The sequence below is a fragment of the Phoca vitulina genome, unplaced genomic scaffold (assembly GCF_004348235.1).
Source record: "Phoca vitulina isolate PV1807 unplaced genomic scaffold, GSC_HSeal_1.0 scaffold43, whole genome shotgun sequence".
NCBI classification, from domain to species: domain Eukaryota; kingdom Metazoa; phylum Chordata; class Mammalia; order Carnivora; family Phocidae; genus Phoca; species Phoca vitulina.
Window position 1 is genome coordinate 10248749 of NW_022589746.1, and position 20932 is coordinate 10269680.

General features: G+C 43.4%; 1 protein-coding gene across 1 annotated transcript; it reads right to left on the reverse strand.

The window, feature by feature from the left end:
- Nucleotides 1–8432: 8432 nt before the first annotated feature.
- Nucleotides 8433–17125, reverse strand: LOC116648369 (interferon-induced protein with tetratricopeptide repeats 2-like). Its single transcript, XM_032430316.1, has 2 exons — nt 16822–17125; nt 8433–11827 (listed from the first exon to the last, which is right to left on the reverse strand). The coding sequence occupies exons 1-2, from the start codon at nt 16824–16826 to the stop codon at nt 10423–10425; spliced, it is 1410 nt and encodes a 469-aa protein (XP_032286207.1). The 5' UTR covers nt 16827–17125; the 3' UTR covers nt 8433–10422.
- Between the last annotated feature and the right edge of the window lie 3807 nt (nt 17126–20932).

A 20932-nucleotide genomic window follows, 5' to 3' on the forward strand; every position in this document is an offset into this window, starting at 1 on the left:
TCTATTGTTTTAGTCTTTGTGTCATTTATTTCTGCTCTGATTTTTATTATTTCCTTTCTTCTACTCACTTTGGCCTTTCTTCTTTTTCTGGTTCCTTTAGGTGTAAGGTTAGATTCTTTATTTGAGTTTTTTCTTGTTTCTTGAGGTAGGCCTGTATCTCTATATACTTCCCTCTTAGAACCACTTTTACTGTCCCCCAAAGATTTTGGACCATTGTGTTTTCATTTTCATTTGTCTCCATGTACTTTTTAAATTTCTTCTCTGATTTCTTTGTTGACCCATTCGTTGTTTAGTGTCATATTGTTTAGTCTCCATGTGTTTGTGGTTTTTCCAGTTTTTTTCTTGTGATTGATTTCTAGTCTCATACCACTGTGGTTGGAAAAGATGCGTGGTATGATTTCAGTCTTCTTAAATTGATTGAGGCTTGTTTAATGGCCTTATATGTGATTTATTCTGGAGAATGTTCCGTGTACACTTGAAAAGAATGTGTGTTCTGTTGTTTTTGGATGGAATGTTCTGTATATACCTGTTATGCCCATGTGATCCAATGTGTCATTCAAAGACATTGTTTCCTTATTGATTTTCTGTCTGGATGATCTATACTTTGATGTAAGCGGGTGTATCACCATCAATTTCTCTCTTTATGTCCATTCATATTTGTTTTATGTATTTAGGTGCTCCAGTGTTGGGTGTGTAGATATTTACAATTGTTATATCCTTCTGTTGAATTGATCCTTTTATCATTATGTAATGCCCTTCTTTGTCTTGTTACAATCTGTGTTTTTTTTGTTGTTGTTGTTGTTTGTTTCTTTGGGGTTTTTTTTTTAGTCTTTATTTTAAAGTTTGTTTTGTCTGATATAAGTATTGCTACCTTGGCTTTTTCCTCCTTCCATTTTCATGGTGAATGTTTTTCCATCCCTTCCTTTTCAGTCTGTATGTGTTTTTAGGTCTGAGGTGAGTCTCTTATAGGTAGCATAGGTGAGTCTTGTTTTTTATCTATTCTACCATCCTATGTCTTTTGATTGGCGCATTTACTTTTAAGTAATTTCTACACCCAACATAGGGCTTAAACTGATGACCCTGAGGTTAAGAGTCACATGCTGTACTGACTGAGCCAGCCAGGTGCCCCTAAGCTATTTACATTTAAGTAATTATTGACAGGTCTGTACTTATTGCCATTTTAAAATTTGTTTTCTGGGTGTTTTGTAGATTTTCTTTGTTCCTTCTTCTCTTGCTCTTTCTTTGTGGATGATGAGTTTCTATAGTGTTATGTTTGGCTGTCTTTCCTTTATTTTTTGTGTATCTATCACAGTTTTTGGGTTTGTGGTTACCATGAAGTTCATATATAACCCATCCTAAGTAAATAGCAGTCTATATTAATTTGATGGTCATTTAAGTTCAAACACATTCTAAAAAAAAAACAAAAAACAAAAGAAAAAAGAAAAAAACACTTTTTTTCTTTTTCTTTATCACCTTTTCTTCCCCTTTTCTTCCCTTTTCTACATTTTATGTATATGTTGTCATGTTTTACATCTTTTAATCATAATTTTCTTATGTCTAATCATGGCCATTTCTTTTCCACTCAAAGAAGTCTCTTTAACATTTCCTGTTATGCTGGTTTAGTGGTGATAAATTCCTTTATCTTTTTGTCTGGGAAACTCTTTATCTCACTTTCAAATCTGTATGATAACCTTGCCGGGTAGAGTATTCTTGGTTGTAGGTTTTTCCTTTGAGCACTTTGAATATATCATGCCACTCCTTTCTGGCCTGCAAAACTTCTGCTGAAAAATCAGCTGATAGCCTTATAGGTTATCCCTTGTAGGTAACTTTTTGTTTCTGTCCAGCTGCTTTTAAGATTCTCTTTTTATCTTTAACTTTTGACATTTTAATTATTATATAAGGTGGTGTGGACCTTCTTGGGTTCATCTTGTTTGGAACTCTCTGTGCTTCTTGGACTTGGATGTCTATTTCCTTCTCTAGGTTAGGGAAGTTTTCTGTTATTATTTCTTCAAGTAAGTTTTCACACCTTTCTCTCTCAATTCTTCTGGGACTGCTATAATGTGAAAATTTGTTTACTTGATATTGTCCAAGAGATCTCTTCATTTATCCTCATTTTTCAAAATTTGTTTTGCTGTGCAGCTTGTGTGTTCTCCATTACTCTGTGTTCCAGATGGCTGATACACTCTTCTGCATACACTCTCATCTACTGCTGATTCTCTCTGGTGTGTTTTATATTTCAGTTCTTGTATTCTTCAGCTCTGACTGGTTCTTTTTAATATTTTCTATCTTTTTATTGAAGATCTCACTGAGTTCTTCCACTCCTTTCTCCAGCCCAGTGAGCGTCTACACAATAATTACTTTAAATTCTTTATCAGGTGGGATACTAGCTGGCTCAGTCAGTAGAGCATGTGACCCTCAATATCAGGGTCATGAGTTCAAGCCCCATGTTGGAGCTACTTAAAAGAATTAAAAAAAATTCTTTATCAGGTGTGTTTCTTATCCCTGTTTCACCTAGTTCTTTTTCTGAGATTTTTTTCCCTTGTTCTTTTTTTTTTTTTTTTTTTTCTTTTTTGGAGCATATCCCTCAGTCTCCCCATTTTGCTTGACCTTCTGTGTTTATTTCTGTGGATTAGGTGGAATGGCTACTTCTCCTAAACTTGAAGGAGTGGTCCTGTGAATGGTGTCCCCTCTGTAGATAGTGTTCTTGGTGTCTTTGGCTGGCTGGCTGGAGCTGTGGCTGTATATGCTAGTCATTGTTTTAAACAGTGCCTTTTTAGAAATGTCAGTCAGAGAAAGGCAAATACCGTATGATTTCAGTCATATGTGGAATTTAAGATGAATATAGGGGAAGGGAAAGAAAAATAAAATAAGATAAAAACAGAGAGGGAGGCAAACCATAAGAGACTCCTAACTATGGAGAACAAACAGGGTTGCTGGAGGGGAGGAGGATGGGGGAATGCGCTAAAAGGGTGTTGGGCATTAAGTAGGGCATGTGTTGGGATGAGCACTGGGTGTTGTATGTAAGTGATGAATCACTAAATTCCACTCCTGAAGCCAATACTACACTGTATGTCAATGAATTTAACATTGAATTTAAATAAAATCTTGGAAGGAAAAAAATAAACAGTGGTTTTCTACAGAGAGAAGAAAATAATGATACTACTACTAATAATAATGATAGAAAAAGAAAAGAAGAAAAGGAGAAAAAAGCAGAAAAGAAAAAAATGAATGAGAATAAAATAAAACCAAAAAGAACACAAATTAAAACAAGACAAGACAAATTTAAAAAAATTAAAAAGTAAGATAAAATAAAAATTAAGAAAAAAGTTGTAATTAAAACCAAAACAAAACAAAAAAAGAAAAAATACCCATGGCTTATTTTCTGTCTCCCAGCACCACAGAGGTTATTGTGGGCTTGTGGACACCAGGCTTGCTGAGTTGAAAGCTCTCTGTGGTTCCTGAACCCACCACTTATGGCATCCAGACCCTGTTCCAGTCCGGGCTTTTAAGGTGGAGGGGGACAGTTCTTTGGCTTTTAAAACTCTGGCTTTTTTTCTGTGTCTCAGTGAGACCAGGGCTGGTGTGGGCTTGTGGACCCAGGGCTTGTTGAGGTTGCAAACTCCGTGACAGCTGGACCTGCCTATGATGGTGTCCAGTCTCTGCTCCGATCTAGGCTTCAAGGTAGAGTGGGAACGTAACAGTCCCTCTGTCCCAGAGAGGGTTCCCATAGCTCCTCTGCTCCTGGGCTGAGTTCTCCCCTTGTCTCTTTCATATGTTAGTTGCTCTTTTAAACCGCATCGTTTTTTCTGTGCGCCAGGACAGAGGGATGCATTCTCCATTCTCCGTCCCTCAGTGTCTCCCTCCCCACTGCCATTGACAGCGTGGGTGCCCTCCCCTGCAGTGTCTCTTGCTGTTCTCTTGCCATTCTCCCTGCCTTTGGTTATTCAGTAGCTCTTCAATCAGCCCTCAGTACTTCAGGGAAATTGTTCTATCAATAGGCGTAATTTGTGTTCTGGTGGAGGAATGGAGTTCAGGGTCTTCCTACATTGCCATCTTGGACCCGACTCCTGAGAACTCCTGGAAACTGCATTTTTTTTTTTTTTAAAGATTTATTTATTTATTTATTTATTTATTTATTTATTTGAGAGAGAGAGAATGAGAGAGAGCATATGAGAGGGGGGAGGGTCAGAGGGAGAAGCAGACTCCCTGCCGAGCAGGGAGCCCGATGTGGGACTCGATCCAGGGACTCCAGGACCATGACCTGAGCCGAAGGCAGCCGCTTAACCAACTGAGCCACCCAGGCGCCCTGGAAACTGCATTTTTAATACAGCCTGCAGGAGATTCTGATACAGGGGTTTCTGGGACCACACAATGTGAAAGACTATCCAGAAATATTTTGTAAAAAGTAGTTTCTTGCAGTAAATTTACTTGTGGGGGACAATTTGCAACAGGAGACCTGGATGAATTTTGCGTGGTCAGTTTACTAGCTGTGGGATGATCCATGAGTCAAATCACTGAGTCTGAATTTCCTTTTTTTGCCCCACACCGAATACAGGACGCCAAGCACCAGAGTGCAGTTTAGATCTGTGAGGCCTAAGGCCATCCTTTAGTTTTCCCAGCTGTAAAATGGGAATAGTAACCCATGTAATATTGTTTAATGGCTATCTCATAAATTCATGTATTTATGCTTCAAGCTCTGAAGGACTGATAGTATCCTGAGATTTTTTTTAATTTTTATAAAACTTCTAGCCATGATGTATATAATCATAAAAACCTAGGGAGTATGGTTTTCATGGTTGATTTGATGAAAGAGTGGTCAGGTAGATAGGGGAAAGGCTCCCTCCATTCTTGAAACTACAGAAAGCAGAGACTCTTGTGTAACAAAACTGACATATGGTTTTCCCAACAACAGGAGTATCATGAGCTATTTTGAGTCCTGAGATGATTGTTGTATCTAGTGAGAGGAACCTGCAACTTGGAAAAGTCTGTAATTCTGATTGGTTCTCTTACTTCACAATTTGTTATCCTGGTCGTCATAAAGTGACATACCTTTATAAATGGTACAAATACTTGTGGTACTATAAGTGGTATAAATACTACTCTTAGACTGAGGTAAGAGGGGCCCCTGGCTTTGGCCCTGTGCTTTAGAGGGTCCCGCATTTCATAGACACACACAAAAATGTAAATTTTTAAAAGAAGACGTGGTGTCTCCGCTGCTCAGAATCTGGTGCTTAACCCTAGAGCAGAGCAGGACTTGCACAACCTAAACATCCAGCCCAGGGGAAATGTGTCTCTGTGTCTTACCTTCTTTGCTCAATGAGGAAGGAAGTTGTATTGTGCAAATGTCTCGTGTTGGGAGGGTGCTGATTTGAGAGACACACACAGGTTTGGATTGCAGGGAGGAGCTGAGCAACAGAAGTGGTTAGATTAGGGAAAAGGCAAATTTATCCACCTGGTCAAAGCCTTCCTTTCAGCCCAAATGAAGAATTATTTTCCAGTATACTAGTACAGGTCGCCCCTCTTCGTGCTTCTCTTCTTATTCTAATTCCTGGCTCAAGAAGCACTCATGAATCAGTACAGTATTTGCAACAATTGCATATGGTGGTCAAATAATATTCTGCAAATTAAGAAATTCACAGTCCTCTTAAACCTGTAAGCATGTAGATTTAGATTTCTACATGGAGTCAAATTTCCTTCTGCATTTGGACTCTTCTTTGGAGCCAGTTTGCCCATGAATGGTTGTTCGGTACCAGTGTTTAAAGATAAAATGATATAGGACCTGATTTTCATACCCATACTCTACTCAGACAATAGGATACGGGAGGTCTCCAACCTATCTGCTGAGTACAAAAGCAGTAACAATATTTTAAATGCTAGTAATAAGAAGGGTACAATACAATGAAAACAAACCTAGAGGTTAAAAATAGAAGGCAACAGAAGAGCTGGCTTTCTTTATATTCATTTGGAACAAGAGTCAATTCATCAGTTGATTAATCTACTTTTTGGCTATTATGAGTTTTTTAATAGTTACATCGACATGTAATCTATATACCGTGCAGTTTACACACTTAAAGGGTCCAATTCAATAGCTTTCAGCATTTCACAGAGCTGTGCAACCATCACCACAGTTAATTTTAGAAGATTCTCATTACTCCCAAAAGAAAATTCCATGCCCCTTTGTTGTCACCTATGGTTCTGCCACTCACCCCAGCCCTAGGCAACCACTATCTACTGTCTATCTCTATAGATTTGCCTTTTCTGAGCATTTCATATTAATAGAACTTTTGTGATTGGCTCCTATCATTTAGCATAATGTTTTCAAGGTTTATGTATATTGTAGTGTGTATCAGTGCTACATTTCTTTGGAATAAATATAATAAGTACTACACTTGTTTATACTGCTGAGTAATATTCCACTGTGTGACTATCCCTTATTTAATAGGTCAATTCATCAGTTGAAGAATCTACTTTTTTTTCTTTTTTTAATATTTTATTTTTTTATTTGAGAGAGAGAGAGTGAGAGCGAGCACAAGCAGGGGGAGGGGCAGAGAGAGAGGGAGAAGCAGACTCGAGCCTGGTGCGGGGCTCAATCCCAGGACCCTGAGATCACAACCTGAGTGGAAGTCAGATACTTAACCAACTGAGCCACCCAGGCGCCCCTTAGTGAGTCTACTTTTTGCCTATTATAAATAATGCTGCTATGAACGTTCACATATAAGTTGATAGGAACATGTTTTCCTTTCTCTTGGGTATATACCTAGGAGTGGCATTGCCGGGCCATACAGTAACACTATGTTTAACCATTTGAGGTGCTTCCGAACTGTTTGTGAGTCCCTGCGCCGTGTTATACGAAGAATTTTAGTTGGTTTCCCTCTTGCAGCCTCCCAGGAAGGTACAGATCACCAGCAAGAAGCAGTTGTACTGTAAACCAGAAGGAAAGTTTCTTACTTATTAGTCAAACCAAATGACTCCCTTCCCAAAACTAGGTGCTGGGGGAAATGGTGGAGGAAGGGTGGGGAGACAGGAACACATGGTCTCTGGAGAACCCACATTTCCCAGGTTGGCATCCGAGGTTGATTGTGCACATGTTGCACTGGGTGCAGATTGTGAAAGTCAGTTGACAGGAAGTAGGAAGAAAGATAAACATGGACCATCACTCGAGGTCTGCTGCCCCTGGGGACTGTGTCTAAGCTCTGTGGTAAAAGGGGCTACGGGCAGAAACTGATGAATCTTTCACTGAGGACTCTGAGGCTGGTACTCAGTACTACTTGGCACCCAGCCAGATGAGAGAAATTCTCCTTACTCCTTCACAGTCACTAATGTATTTGAGAACATCTTTGCCAGGGTATCAGGACTCTCAAGGTGGCAATCGGATGTAGAGAATGATGAGACATATTGAAGCAGTTTTGTGGGCAGAGGACATTAGTGCGTATGGGTGCCTGAGGAAACACGTAACAGATGCGATCGGGTCATTCTGACAGACTTGTTCATCAACACCCAGGACATGCCTACCAGGGGCTTGTTATTTTCCTGGGTGGGTATCTGAGGGGAGTCAAATGTCATGCACTGAGAAATGATGCTAAGAGCCAGGGAATGACAAGTCATCCCAGGTAACGTGGCTCCATTCATTGTCCCTGGATAGTGAGATTTCAGGAAACGAGCTATAAACATAGTTTTGTTTATTGTTTTCTAATCATTTCCATGGGCTTTACATCCTCAAATAAAAATTGAGTGTACTATGTCATCTGTCTCCTCCCTATTCTTTCCACCTTTTTCCTTTCAGGAACCTGTTCTAGCAAGGGTTTTGCTGCATGGGCAAGATTGTGTACACCTGGTGGGCCTTCTTCAGCACTCTGCAGGGGCTAGTGGTCCTCTCACAAGGTCAGTGTTCCTGCCTCTCTACCTTCCATTCAGAACACCCCTGGTTTTCCTCCCCAGGCACCAGATCCAATAAAAAGGAAGCTAAACCTTTCCCTAAGATGTACGCTAGTCCAATTCAGTCCGATGGAATGAGTTTACCTTTTCAGCTGGTGTAAATCTTATTTTCCGTCGAGACCTCTCAGAAAACAAGAGAGACTTCGGGGCTGTTTGTCTCTTTCTATTCTTTAATTAATAGGAAAAAACTCTCCAACATGCGTTTGGATCGCCTCCAGAGTGGGACATATAACAGAATGGGCGACACTTCCTCATTCTCATAATGGAGGTCAGAAGAGGAGATAGAATGCAGATGGAAACACATGGTGTTAACAAGATGTAACAGAGAGGAGAAACAGTCCACCCACTGTCCGAGTGTGGGGGCGGGGGGTTTGTGTGCACAGCGGTGCACCGTGGTGGGTGTCGGGGTGTAAGCTAGAGTCCTGGATTCTTAAGGCTTAGAGAAAAAAAAAAGTCTGTTCCATTCAGTGGTTATAATGTTAGACCAGTCTGGGTTATATGGAGCCAGTTTGCTACCAATAAAACATTTCATTAATCAGTAGCCGGATCTAGAAGACTTATGGTGCAGCAAAATTTCAAAAAAAACCCCAGAACACTCCTTTGTGTTCCATCACCTCTAAGTTATTTATTTATTAAATCTGTGGCTTTTTTCAGGAATCCATACTATGCATACTGCTGATCTCAAGTGCACACAACACAATTTTTAATACAGAAAATAACGTGAAAACCATTATAGTAGCTGGAATTTTTAACTTAAAAAAAATCTTGAAGTTTATATAATGTTTTCATTGCTTAATAAAAATGTTAATATATACTTAAAGTTATTGAAATACATTTCACATATAATACTGTACAAATTTAAGGTTGATTTGATACATTTATATATTGTAATATGATTGTAGCAAAAGTTACTGTAGTGATAGTTATCACCTTTATCATGTCATATAATTATCATTTCTTTTCTGTGGTGTGAATAATCAAGATCTAGCCTTTTAGCAAGTTTGATGATTACAATACAATGTTGTTGTCTATATTCAAGATACTATACTATACCTTAGATCTCCAGGACTTATTTACTAGTTACCTTCAAACAACATCTCTCCCACTTCCCCAACCCCCAGCCCCTGGTAACCACTATTTAAATTTAAATTAATCCGAACAGGCAAATATTTTGCAACCCAGAGGATGACTGAGGGTCTGTTTCATGCTGGGTCACCTGAGTCTGTTTTGGTTCACACTAATCCTGATATCATGGGCCATTCAGTATTTACCTAGAAAACCCCAATCACCCCAAGCAAACCATGAATTTTATGGTTCCCTTGAGGGTTTTCAGGGTGAGAAGTTTTATTTCACCTAACGTACAACATGTTTAATTGGGGAAAAAAACTCGCTGTTATTGATGTCATTTCACAAGACCTTTCGCTAGGTCCTTGGTGTCCAAATGAGCCTTCTGTTCTGCTGTTTTTCTATTACCTTGGGCCTGGGCTCATCCAAGCATTTCTGAACAAAGCAAGTCTTCATTGTACAAGGAAATTTTCCTAACAGTGGCCAAGAAAATGAGATTTTTCTCCATATGATTACAGTCTACAATGACAACATTCTTCTCTCTTTCTCTTTTGTCTACTCAATCCCTGTCCCTACTGGCGTGACATTTATTTTTCCAGACACTTTAAAGAAATGAATTATTTTGCTTTCTAGCGTATTCTACAGAATCTCCCTTTTTATTCTTCATACGCTGTAATACAGGGAGGGCAGAATGGAGGTGAAATCTCCCCATGTGCCTCCTGAAACTCTTGGACCCTGATGGCCTGACCCCATTGCTTGTCTTGGATGTGTTCCTTCTAAACTCAACCTGTTCTCTGTTCTCTTTTTTTCAAACTATGTTCCCACCTCAGTCAATGGGACAACTGAACTCAGGTTGTATAGGACAGTCTAGATTGAGGACTGTCTGGGGAGGAGGCGGAAGTGAGGGAGAGGAGATACCCAGTCCTATGGAGGCTTTGGTCCCCTGGCCTTTGAATGGACACAGCACATTAGCGTCTATGCAGGGCCAAACTGTGTAAGATCTAAAATGACTCCAAGGGTGGAAAAACATTGTAAAAACGGACCACACTGTTACAGATGTGAGGGATCCGGCTGCTTTATATAAACCTAGAGACAAACCCAAGGCATCACTGCACGGAGGATGACTAAGGGAATGTCACAATGCAAACTGCTCCCAAGAGGTCAATTGGGAAGTAGCCCCCTAACCAAGCCCTGGGACCCTCTCGGCTCCAGTCTAGTCCCTGTCTCAGAATTCCATGAGCAATTCATGTTTTAACACTCAGCCCAGCAGGTTCTTCCACAAACCTGGTCCAGACCCATGGCCAGCAGCCCAGTCCATGCCTATGCCACCGTACCAGTTGTCCAATATCGTGAATACCCACTTGGTGGAGGGTTTTCTGCTCCCTTCCCTCCATCGTCCCACTCACACCATATCCTGATTCCTCATTCCTCAGCAAAAGATGCTGAACAGAGGAAACTTCCAGAGTCCAAACGCCTCTCAGGGTTTTCCTCTGCTGGCCTCATGTCTCCACTCAGCTCCTGAAGAAACGCCAAGAGGTGCAAAGCTATGGAATCGGCTTCATTTTTAGAAAGCCTGATACAGGCAATTTTTTGCAGCTTATTTTTCATCTTTTCTTTCTCCTTTGATTCCAGGTCGATTTTCACACCCTGTATGAAATGATGGATGGCCTTGTCTTCACTCTTCATTTGATACAGCTGGAAGTTGCCATAGCGCAGATGGAGCACCTGTCTGGCCCCAGGAGAAAGCGCTTTGCTGAATTCTTTTTGGAAGTAATGCTCCGCGTGGTCATACTGGCTTGCCTGTGCATAGAGGCAGGCCAGGTAGGAGCAGACACAGGGGAAGTCTGCATTGGCCTCATCCACTCTCTTTAAATGATGCACAGCTTGTCCTATGGCTTCCTGTAACTTCTCCCTGTTCCCGCACATCTCATTCTTTCCTGTGCCCTGGAGCATCTCGAGGACTTTTGTCCTGCAGAGGCAGCCGATACGCCAGTGCAGGGAGGCATTGTTCGGCATGCCTTCTAGAGCCTTTCTCAGCAGCTCTATAGCTTTGTCCAGCGCCCCTTTTCTCTGATACAGTTTTGCTGCTCCGCAGAGCACATCTGTTGCGCGCGGGGCTCCCTTCAGCGCCTCCTCCACGAGCCTGTCTCCTTCCCCCTCTTCGTTCATCTTCTGAAGTTTCAGAGCCAAGAGGACTTTGGCATACTGGTTGTTGGGATTCAGCCGAATGGCCCGCCGCAGAAGGTCAATGGGATTCTGAGGCTGCGGCCAGGTATCCAGACGGTAGCTCGTGATGGCCAGTCCGGAGGCGAACTCCGGGTTCTTGGGCTCCTTTTCCAGAGCTTTCTCAAAGCACACCTTGGCCCTCTCGTGGTGCCTCCCTCCACACTGTAAGCGGGCCCACCCCTCCTCGAAGTCCAGCGCAGGACTCTCCATTCTGTAGGGGCTGCGAGACTTCTCACAGACCCGTCTCACCTTGTCGACGTACATCTGAGCATCTGCGTGTCTGCCCAGGTGATAGTAGACCCAGGCGTAGTTACCCCAGGTGACCAGACTTCGGGTTTCCGCTTGATCCGGGTGCTCCCGCTGGATCAGCTCCTCCGCCTGGCGCAGGCGCTCCAGCGCCGCCTCGCTGTGGCCGCGCTGCTGCTCTATGTAGGCCAGTAGGTTGAACACCGTGGTTCTGAATTCATTGTCCTGAAACTCCGGGGCGTTACACACCTCGTCTTCGAAATCATCCAGGGACTTTCCTGGCTCCACCAAGTTCCAGGTGAAATGGCATTTCAGTTGCCGTAGGCAATTCTCCAAGGCGGTCCTGGTGCTCTCACTGGAGGGCAAAACAGAAAGAGGCACGCTTTCAGACACAGCGCAGATTCTCCAGGCAAGAAGCGGGGAGCATGGCAAGTATGAATCTCTTACTCCTCCTCCTCCTCCTCCTCCTCCCCGACGGTGTTCACCCCAACCAGAAAAGAACACTATTTCCTTTTCGTTTCTTTCTATATTTTGGCGTATGCGTGAAGTGCACGGGACACAGGGTTGGTGACTGTGGGCGTCAGAAGCATTAGGGAGAGGGCTGGAGTGGGGCTGGGGTTCCCTGAATAGGGCGGTTTATGTCAGGTTGGGCTGGCCCTCTGCTGTCTGCCCTGAGGGCCTGTGCAGGGGCAGACACATCTGGGGGAACGGATTTCAAAGGATTGACTTCATACAGCTTTTTGTTTTTAAAGATTTTATGAAAGAGACAGAGAGAGCATGAGCAGGGGAGGGGCAGAGGGAGAGAGAGAGGGAGAAGCAGACTCCCTGCTGAGTGTGGAGCCCAAGGAATGGGAGGGGGGGCCCTCCACGTGGGGCTCGATCCCAGGACCCTGAGATCATGACCTGAGCCTGAGCCACAGTCATACGCTGAACCGACTGGGCCATCCAGGTGCCCCTGACTTGATGCAGTTTTTTTTTTTTTTTTTTTTTAAGATTTTATTTGTTTATTTGACAGAGAGAGAGATAGCGACAGCAGGAACACAAGCAGGGGGAGTGGGAGAGGGAGAAGCAGGCTTCCCTCTGAGCAGGGAGCCGGATGCAGGGCTCGATCCCAAGACCCCGGGATCATGACCTGAGCCGAAGGCAGACGCTTAACGACTGAGCCACCCAGGCACCCCAACTTGATGCAGTTTTTAAGAAGAAAGGCCATTTGATTGCTTTGTGTTCCTGTTCTTCATCTTACCTAGCAAATGCTTTCCTAGTTTGAAAATTTTAGCTTTAGAATTGTCTATTCTGTTCATGTCTTGCCAGCTTGATTTTAATCTCATTATCCCTCTGAAATTCAACTGTATTTTGTCTCCTATATTTTTAGTTTCTTAGTTCTCCTTAATTTGTCCTTTTTGCCCTTATTACTTTAAATTTCCTGTCTTGGGCGCCTGGGTGGCTCAGTTGGTTAAGCAACTGCCTTCGGCTCAGGTCATGATCCTGGAGTCCCGGGATCGAGTCCCGCATCGGGCTCCCTGCTCAGCGGGGAGCCTGCTTCTCCCTCTGACCCTCCCCCCTCTCATGTACTCTCTCTCATTCTCGCTCTCTCAAATAAATAAATAAATCTTTAAAAAAAAAAAATTTCCTGTCTTATTAGTTGAGCTTTCCATATATCCTTAATTGATTTTCTTTGGTTATCCAAACTTTTTTTTTTAAATCAAATTAGTTTTGTCTTGTCTTTTTATTAATTTGGCATTCTCTGTTCTCCTTTTATCTGAACTTTTCCATTTTAACCATTTAAATCATATTTCAACAATTCTAAATGCTTACTTATTTCCTCTGCTTTTGTGTTATTCTACCATTTAACTTCAGTATCATCGTATATGTTAGCAATGTTTTAAACTTTTATTCTGGAATAAAATATAATCATTTTTTTCTCCCCTCCACCCCACTGCTATTTCTTAGACTGGTGATTTCTGTCCTTAACATTTCTCATTTGTGTTGGTCTATTAAAACTTCTGCATTTGTTGCTATAATTATCTTTTTTTTTTTTTTAAAGATTTTATTTATTTATTTGACAGAGAGAGACACAGTGAGAGAGGGAACAGAAGCAGGGGGAGTGGGAGAGGGAGAAGCGGACTTCCCGCTGAGCAGGGAGCCCGATGCAGGGCTCGATCCCAGGACCCCGGGACCATGACCCGAGCCGAAGGCAGACGCTTAACAACTGAGCCACCCAGGTGCCCTTATAATTATCTTTTGAAATTTTATTTTTCCTCTCCTGTGGTTTGCTTTCACACAGGGTGTTGCAAGTGAAACTATAGGAGGAGGCTCACAAGACAGCTAGCATCTTTTCTCATGGGAAATGCTCTTTTTCCCTTAAGGTACTCTTGCAATTCTTCTGGGAAGATTTCCCATTCCCTTCAGTGTTGGTTCTTAAAAATCAAATCAAATGAAATAAATTACAAATAAGGGAAACTCACCACACAGAAACCTTATCTTGAATAACTTCAGAGATGAGGTTAAAAATCATTAACTGCCCAAAAATCATTTCTCTGCATTGCCTATGTATTGGAGTCCCTGAAGTGTTGCTTTTTCTCACTTAAAAAATTTTTTTTCATGGTATATATTAATTAGCCCTTTTATGAGGAGCTGATATTGTAAATATTATGGATTTTGACATAGACAAGCAGTAGATATGTGGGAAGTTATGTTATGTGGCAAAGACCATCTTTGAAATGCTTGTCCAAATGGAAGATTATATTCCCCATTTTCTTCCTGCTCCCTATCTTTCACTTTTTAGACCCTGCCCCCCAATTTGATGATTAGATCAGGGCTGGGCACCCAAACTCAAGTGGAAGCTGGAAATGGTGCTGGTTGGGGGGTGGGGAGCCAGGTGTCTGGAGTTAGGGAGAGCACCGTGCATGCTGGAGGGCTCTCGGGGGCCATGATCTGACTCATGCCCTGCAGAGAGTGTGACCTGGACGTACCTGGAGCAGACAGGGTCTGGGTCCCCCACGCTCTCTGTTGTCCTGTTCTGGCCCTCCCGGGGTTGCTCTAGTCCTATGTGTGGGTCCTGTGAGCCATTCCAGGAACTTTAAATCAGTTCCTGTTCATTTCTGTTACTTGAATCAGATGGAGACTTAACAACCCCAAGTAGAATAAACAGAAGAGAGGAAGGAAAATGGGTAGGAGTTTCTGCTTGGGGTAGGACCCTCTGTCCATTCAAAGTCCCGGACAGGTCTTCGTGAGGAGCCAGGTTGTCTGAGCCTCTTGATGTAATATGGGGAACGGGATGGGTGGTGTGTGTATGTGCGTGCACATGCACGTGTGTGTGTGTGTGTGTGTGTGTGTGAGCCCAGGAGAGTGCCTGGCGTGGTATCTGGCATTGTAATGACAGCAGCCTCCCCTTGAAAAGTTCATGTCCAACCTGATCTATTTTCCTTCTCGGTAAGGTTACATAAGCTTAGCAATAAGCTTTTTAGCGACTTTCTCATTTAATTTTTTTTTTAAAGATTTATTGATTTATTTTAGAGAGATAGTGAGAGCAGGGGGAGGGGTAGAGGGAGAGGGAGAGAGCGAATCTCAAGCAGACTCCCTGTAGGGTGTGGAGCCCCACATGGGGCTTGATCTCACAACCCTGAGATCATGACCTGAGCCGAAATCAAGAGTTGGACACTTAACTGACTGAGCCACCCAGGCGCCCCGCAACTTTCTCATTTTATAAAAGAAGCAGAGAGAGTGAATACAGTTGAAATTATCTCCAACATATAAAGCACATAGTCAATTGTGCATTTGCAAGATAGAGGCATTTACTATACACACTTCGGTAAAATCCCTTTAAGCAGCCATTCAAAAGTACCCCATTTCACTGGGTGATTATGGGCTTTTATTTCCACCAGGAAATCAGAAGCTGGTTCCAGATGCTTGCTTCCTGGACTCAGACTTCTGAGACCTATGCTTCTGATGGCTCTAGAAGTTCCAGCTGTTTACACACAGCAATGTCTTGCCTTGCTTCTTGTCTTCATGACACCGCGTACCAGGCTCAGAGCTAATGCTGCTGCCAGTGTCTTAGGGCATTACTCGCACCACTGAGGAGCCTGTTAGAAATGCACGTCCTTGGACCTCAATTTAGGACTACCAAATCAGAATCTGAAGGGGGGGGTTGAGCCCAGGAATTGTCTTTAGCAAGCCTTCCAGACAGATCTTATGCATGCTCAGATTTGAAAACCACTGTCTTAGAGCACAGGGCCAATGCCTGGTGACAGTGCCTATAGCTAAGGGATCAAAGAAAATTAAAAAAGAGACTGGTGGGTCTGTGTTATTAAGGGAGAGATTCTAAGAGAAGACCATGCTAAAGTTCTAAGCAATAGGAACAAGGTTTCTAAATATTCTGAGTTACTCTAGAAATAGACATCTGGAGAGATATCAGATCTTTTTCTTTCTTATCAGGAAGACATGCAGAGTAGCAGAAAATATATTGCTTCAAGAAGAGACATCAGGAAGCTTATAGAAGGAGGGCAATGTGTCCTCTAGGAAATGAGAGCTGGGACTGGCGTCCCTGCATGCTGGAGCTCCCCGGACTGAGGCTGAGTCATCTAGTCTGGCCACACCCTCACACTGGACAAAACAGAAAGCTCCCTTCCTACCCTGCTTCCTCGCAGGGCAATCTTAAGTTTCTGGGGTGTAATAGCATTTTAGAGGTAGGGGCTATTTTCTCCAAGCACCCCACCTCCAATTCATACTTCAGAGAGAAGGACTCTAGCCAATCAGTAGCATTTTGGGGTAAAATATATTTCTGTTGAATGAATGGATACATTTTACCAGCCCTAATGCAAATATGAGATGAATGAACACATTAAAAGTAAAATCTACCTTAGCATGAGCTGGGGTTGCTACCCGGAGTACATTTTAACCCTATCTGCTAAAAACAGATCCTTTGTTAAATAAGAATCTTACTAAAAGCCCCTCGCTTCATCCTTTCAAATAAGAAACAAGAGAGAGACAGTCTACAGGACCCCCCCCCCCCCCCGCCAGACCCATCTCTAAATGAAGCACCTGCCGGTAAACATCTCTCCCTCTGCCATCCCTCCTTCCCTCCCTCCTCTGGCCCTCAGCTGTCAGCTTCCTCGTGAGAGATGCCCTGAGGAAGCTTGACAGTGTGGGTCTGAAAATCACAGAAATAAACAAGCCAGCAATGGTGAGACAAATACACCACCTACAGAGAGATCACGGCAAGGCTACCGACAGACAGTAAGGCAAAACAACCAGGCGCTTGTGTTTACGGAGCACGGCTGTGTGGGATTTGCATTCCACAGCAAGATTGATTGGACATTTTCAACACGATCAGGGCGGGAGAATATTTACCTCATGACTGCGGAGCGCTTCTCGGCTGTTCTGAAAGGCTGCAGTTCAGGCTACAGTGCTCTTCAGAAATCTTCCTTCTCTGCCTCCGAGAGATGCTCAGGAGACCTATATATGGAAGCATTTCCTGGTTCCTTTGCCTTGTTTTCCTGCACTTCGCTTTAGGAAGGAGAAACTGAAACTGGAAAGTACAACTAACAGGGCTCTAAGAGGAAATGAATCTTGAGTAAGAGCCGCGCCTATAGCACCCCCAAACCCCCACCCTGTAGTGAGTCAGAACTTCCTCTTTCTCACTGTGGTGATGTCCTAGATCAGCTGACATGGAGGGGGCCCAGCTTGGAGAAGGACGCAGGTACCAAGCACCAAGCACCCTGCCTCATTACTACAATGTTAACCCATCCTCGCTCTGCCCGCCCTTACCACCAGCATGGCATGCAGACCCCAGTAAGGGGCATATATGGGGTTTTTGTCTGGCACATAATAAGTGCATGCAATTTTTTTAAATAATAATTTATAGCTACAGTCATTAACCAAAGAGACCAGAAGGGAAACTTTTGATGTTGCCTTTTGGAGAGCTTTAGCTCCCCTGACAGTCCACCATCCATCTGTCATGAGCGCTAACGTAAGCCAAACAGCTCCTAACACCTGTACACATTCTGGGCTTCCCAAGCACCACAACATTTAAAATCCCTCGGCTCACCCTGGTGTCCAGCACTCCCACATCGTAGTTTGCAACCAGGGCAGTTTGCTTGATGGAGGAAATGCACTTTCTTTGCTTTTTTCCTTATTCATACCCTTGATCGTAAAGGGATTACTGTATGTGTGGACCCAAGAGGAAAAGAGGTAACAGCACTAGGAGTCTGATGTCAGGAAATTACACAGAGCACGAGTGAAGCCTACTCTCCAGGACCACTGAGTACAGCTGAGGCACGTAGTTCAGTCTTGGAGAAAGCCTTATGGATGGCGGGTTGTGTCTATGAGCAGTGGGGAGGAAGCAGAAGCTATGCTTCTTGATGGTTCTCTACCCTTTGATTGGGACACCCAGCCCAGCCTATCCCAACTGGAAACCCTTACTTTCAGGTGTCATTCAGGAGTTACAAGTTATAGTATGTATTTATAGAAATGTATGTTAGGGGCACCTGGGTGGCTCAGTCGGTTAAGCATTTGCATTCAGCTTGGGTCATGATCTCAGGGTCCTGGGATCCAGCCCTGTATTGGGCTCCCCGTTCAGTGGGGAATCTGTTTGTCCCTCTGCCCCTTCCCTTGCTCATGCTCTCTCTCTTTCTCTCTCTCAAATAAATAAAATCTTTAAAAAAAATGTATGTTAGGTGTACAAGAAATGCTGCAGAAGGAAACTAGGAACAGCATGGGGATTTTTTGGTGGTGTTTTGAATTTGCATTCAAGAAAACGATTGGCTAGAAATGTTTAAATCTTATCATAAAGGTACCAGGTGGGGAGAAGCACGGGGAAAGCACGTGCTAGCTGTGTTTTGAAATGCCTGGAGCTACTGTGTTGCCCTTCAGAAATCCGTATGGCCAGAGCCTGTGTATGGTGTGTTCACATTCACTAGAGGGTTGCACCGGTGGCTCTGGCAGCTGGGTTAGTGTTAGAAGATGCAACGGGAATGCAAAATAGAAACTGGAAAAGAAAACCAGCTCTCTTCTGGTAATATGTCTATGATAAGAAAAATGAAACTTACTCAGCGAGAGTTCTGATTAGTCAGGCTGTTACAACTCTTTATGTGTCTTTGTCCCAGAATGTAGGCCTGAGGCTGTCCCTGTCTCAGCCTAGACTAAGGGAGAATCCTTGTTTGCTGTTCTCAGAATGAGGAAAGGCATTTCCTCATTGCGTGGCTACATCCACTACAAAGTGGTATAATGCACTAGTCCCATGTTGCCATCAACCCCAGGAAATTTTAGTTTCACCTGGGAACCTGTCACAAATGCAAATTCTCAGGCTCCATCCTCAATAAAATGCATCAGAAATTCTAGGAGTGGGGTCAAGGAATCTCTTTGTTAGTAAACTTTCCAAACAATCCTAATGCATGCTATAAAGTGTGAGAACCACATTATATTTTGACCGTAAGTAAAAATTCTTTTAATTCCATAAAATAAAACTGTACAGGTTTTTCTTGAGATTCACAGAAAAAAATGGCCTTCTTTTTTGTTCTCTGTCTCTGTAGAGAATGTTTGATGTAAGCTTTATCTACCTAGCTGAGTTGGTGGCTAGTTCAATACTATTCACACCCTAAATACCCACTATGTGCCCTTCTTCTTAAACACAGAACATACTCAGGCCTTTCCCAAGAGAGTCAACCCAGAGTCAAGGCAACCATTGTGCCCAGCTATGCTCAGGGAACTCTTGGTGATGCACGGTTCCCCTCAATGGACAGGGTGTGGCTTCCTGTGGTCTGGTGAGAAAAACACCTAAAAGACTAGATAAGATTAGGTGACTCCTATGTGTTCTGTTGGGGCGCAAGAACCATAGGAAACATCCCAGTTGAAGAAAGGGAACATGGAGGAAGCTCAGAGGTCACAAGTCAGTAGCAATGGTGAATGTCTGCTGGATAGGCATTTGGAAGATTCTTTCTTAGACCTAGATTCTGCTCTCTGATGAGAACTTTGCCATCATTCTCCATATCCCCAGCTCCACCCCCTGGGACGCTCTTTGTGACATTAACTCTCGTGTTCCCACGTCCTCTGCCACGGGCTGGGGTTCTGTGTTCACCTGCTGGGCCCCAGAGACTCCTGTGCGCACATGGAACCTTTGTTGATGGTATCCCTCGATGGAGAGCATTTATTCAATGAAGCCGTGCCTTCAAAGTATGCCTCAAATATTTGTCAGTGTCTGATTCTGAGAATAAAGAGTTTTAAAAGTTGATTATCACAGAAGCATTCATAGATAAAAGAGAGATGAAAAAGACCACATAAAGGTACGAGGGACAGCAGAGGAAATGTGTGGAAATGCGTCTCTGCACGTGTACTGACTTCTGGTTTTCTTTGAACTTAGCAGCAGGAGCTTTTCCACCTCTCTCACCGGCTGCTCCACCAGCTCTCTGGAAGCAAAGCCGTGGCTACTTGAGTTTCCAACCAGGCTTGGCATGTTCCTTTGGGTTCCTCTTGCAGTTACTAAAGGGCTACAGGCAGAGATCCCCATAACATGCAAGGCCAAGCAACACTGGTTAAGATTGCCCCTCGGTGTCAGGTAAGGGAAGTGTCACTGTGAACTTTCTGGAGTTTGTGATCTGAGGGCAAGGTTAAACTTTCATCCATCTAATGACGGAGAGCAGGGGGCAGCGCGGGGAGCCCTGCAACCCTGGCAGCACACGGGGTGGATGAAGATCTTCCCTTTTTCTCGGGAAATGAGACAGCTACAGGGTGTGTGCTGTCGACAGAAGCACAATATTGCAGCACGAACTTAAAGAGTTGTGACCTTCATCTTGGTACATTCTCATTCATCACATTCCTTGACAGCTTTCAGGAGCTCGAGAAAAGTTTGTTGCACAAAAAGTAAATTCCTGAACACGGATGGCGAAAGAGACAGCAGAGTGGGATAGTTGGAGGAGAGCAGTCAGAGCAAAGGTCCAGGACATGGTTACAGTTTCAAGGATCAGTTGCGATGGACACCATTATGGATCAGCGAAGAGAGTAGAGGACACGTTGTACATGTTAGTGGTGGGGTGAGTGGGTGGGTGGTGGGAGTAAAGATGAAGGCATGGAGGAAGACCAGGAATCCAGAGACGCGTCGATTAGGTACAGAGATCTTCAGACATTGATGAGTGTGGCTTGGACCCAGCAGGAACCAGTTGCCGAATAGACACCAGTGGGGTGGTCACAGCACTCTGGCGTGACCATCTTTTGTTTTGAATTTGTTTTGTTGCATACTTTTTTTGACAATGTGATATATGCTCTGGGTATCAAATTCAAAATTTAAAAATCTATGCAGTTGAAATATATGTGTTCCTCCCATACAGACTCCCAGACAGCCCATTCCCTCTCTGGAGGCTACCCTAGAGGAAATATATCCTTTTCCAAATAGTCTATGCATAATGTGATATGCTTTTTTTCCCTCCTCCTACCCTTCCTTCCTTTGAACAATGTTAGCACGCTGTAT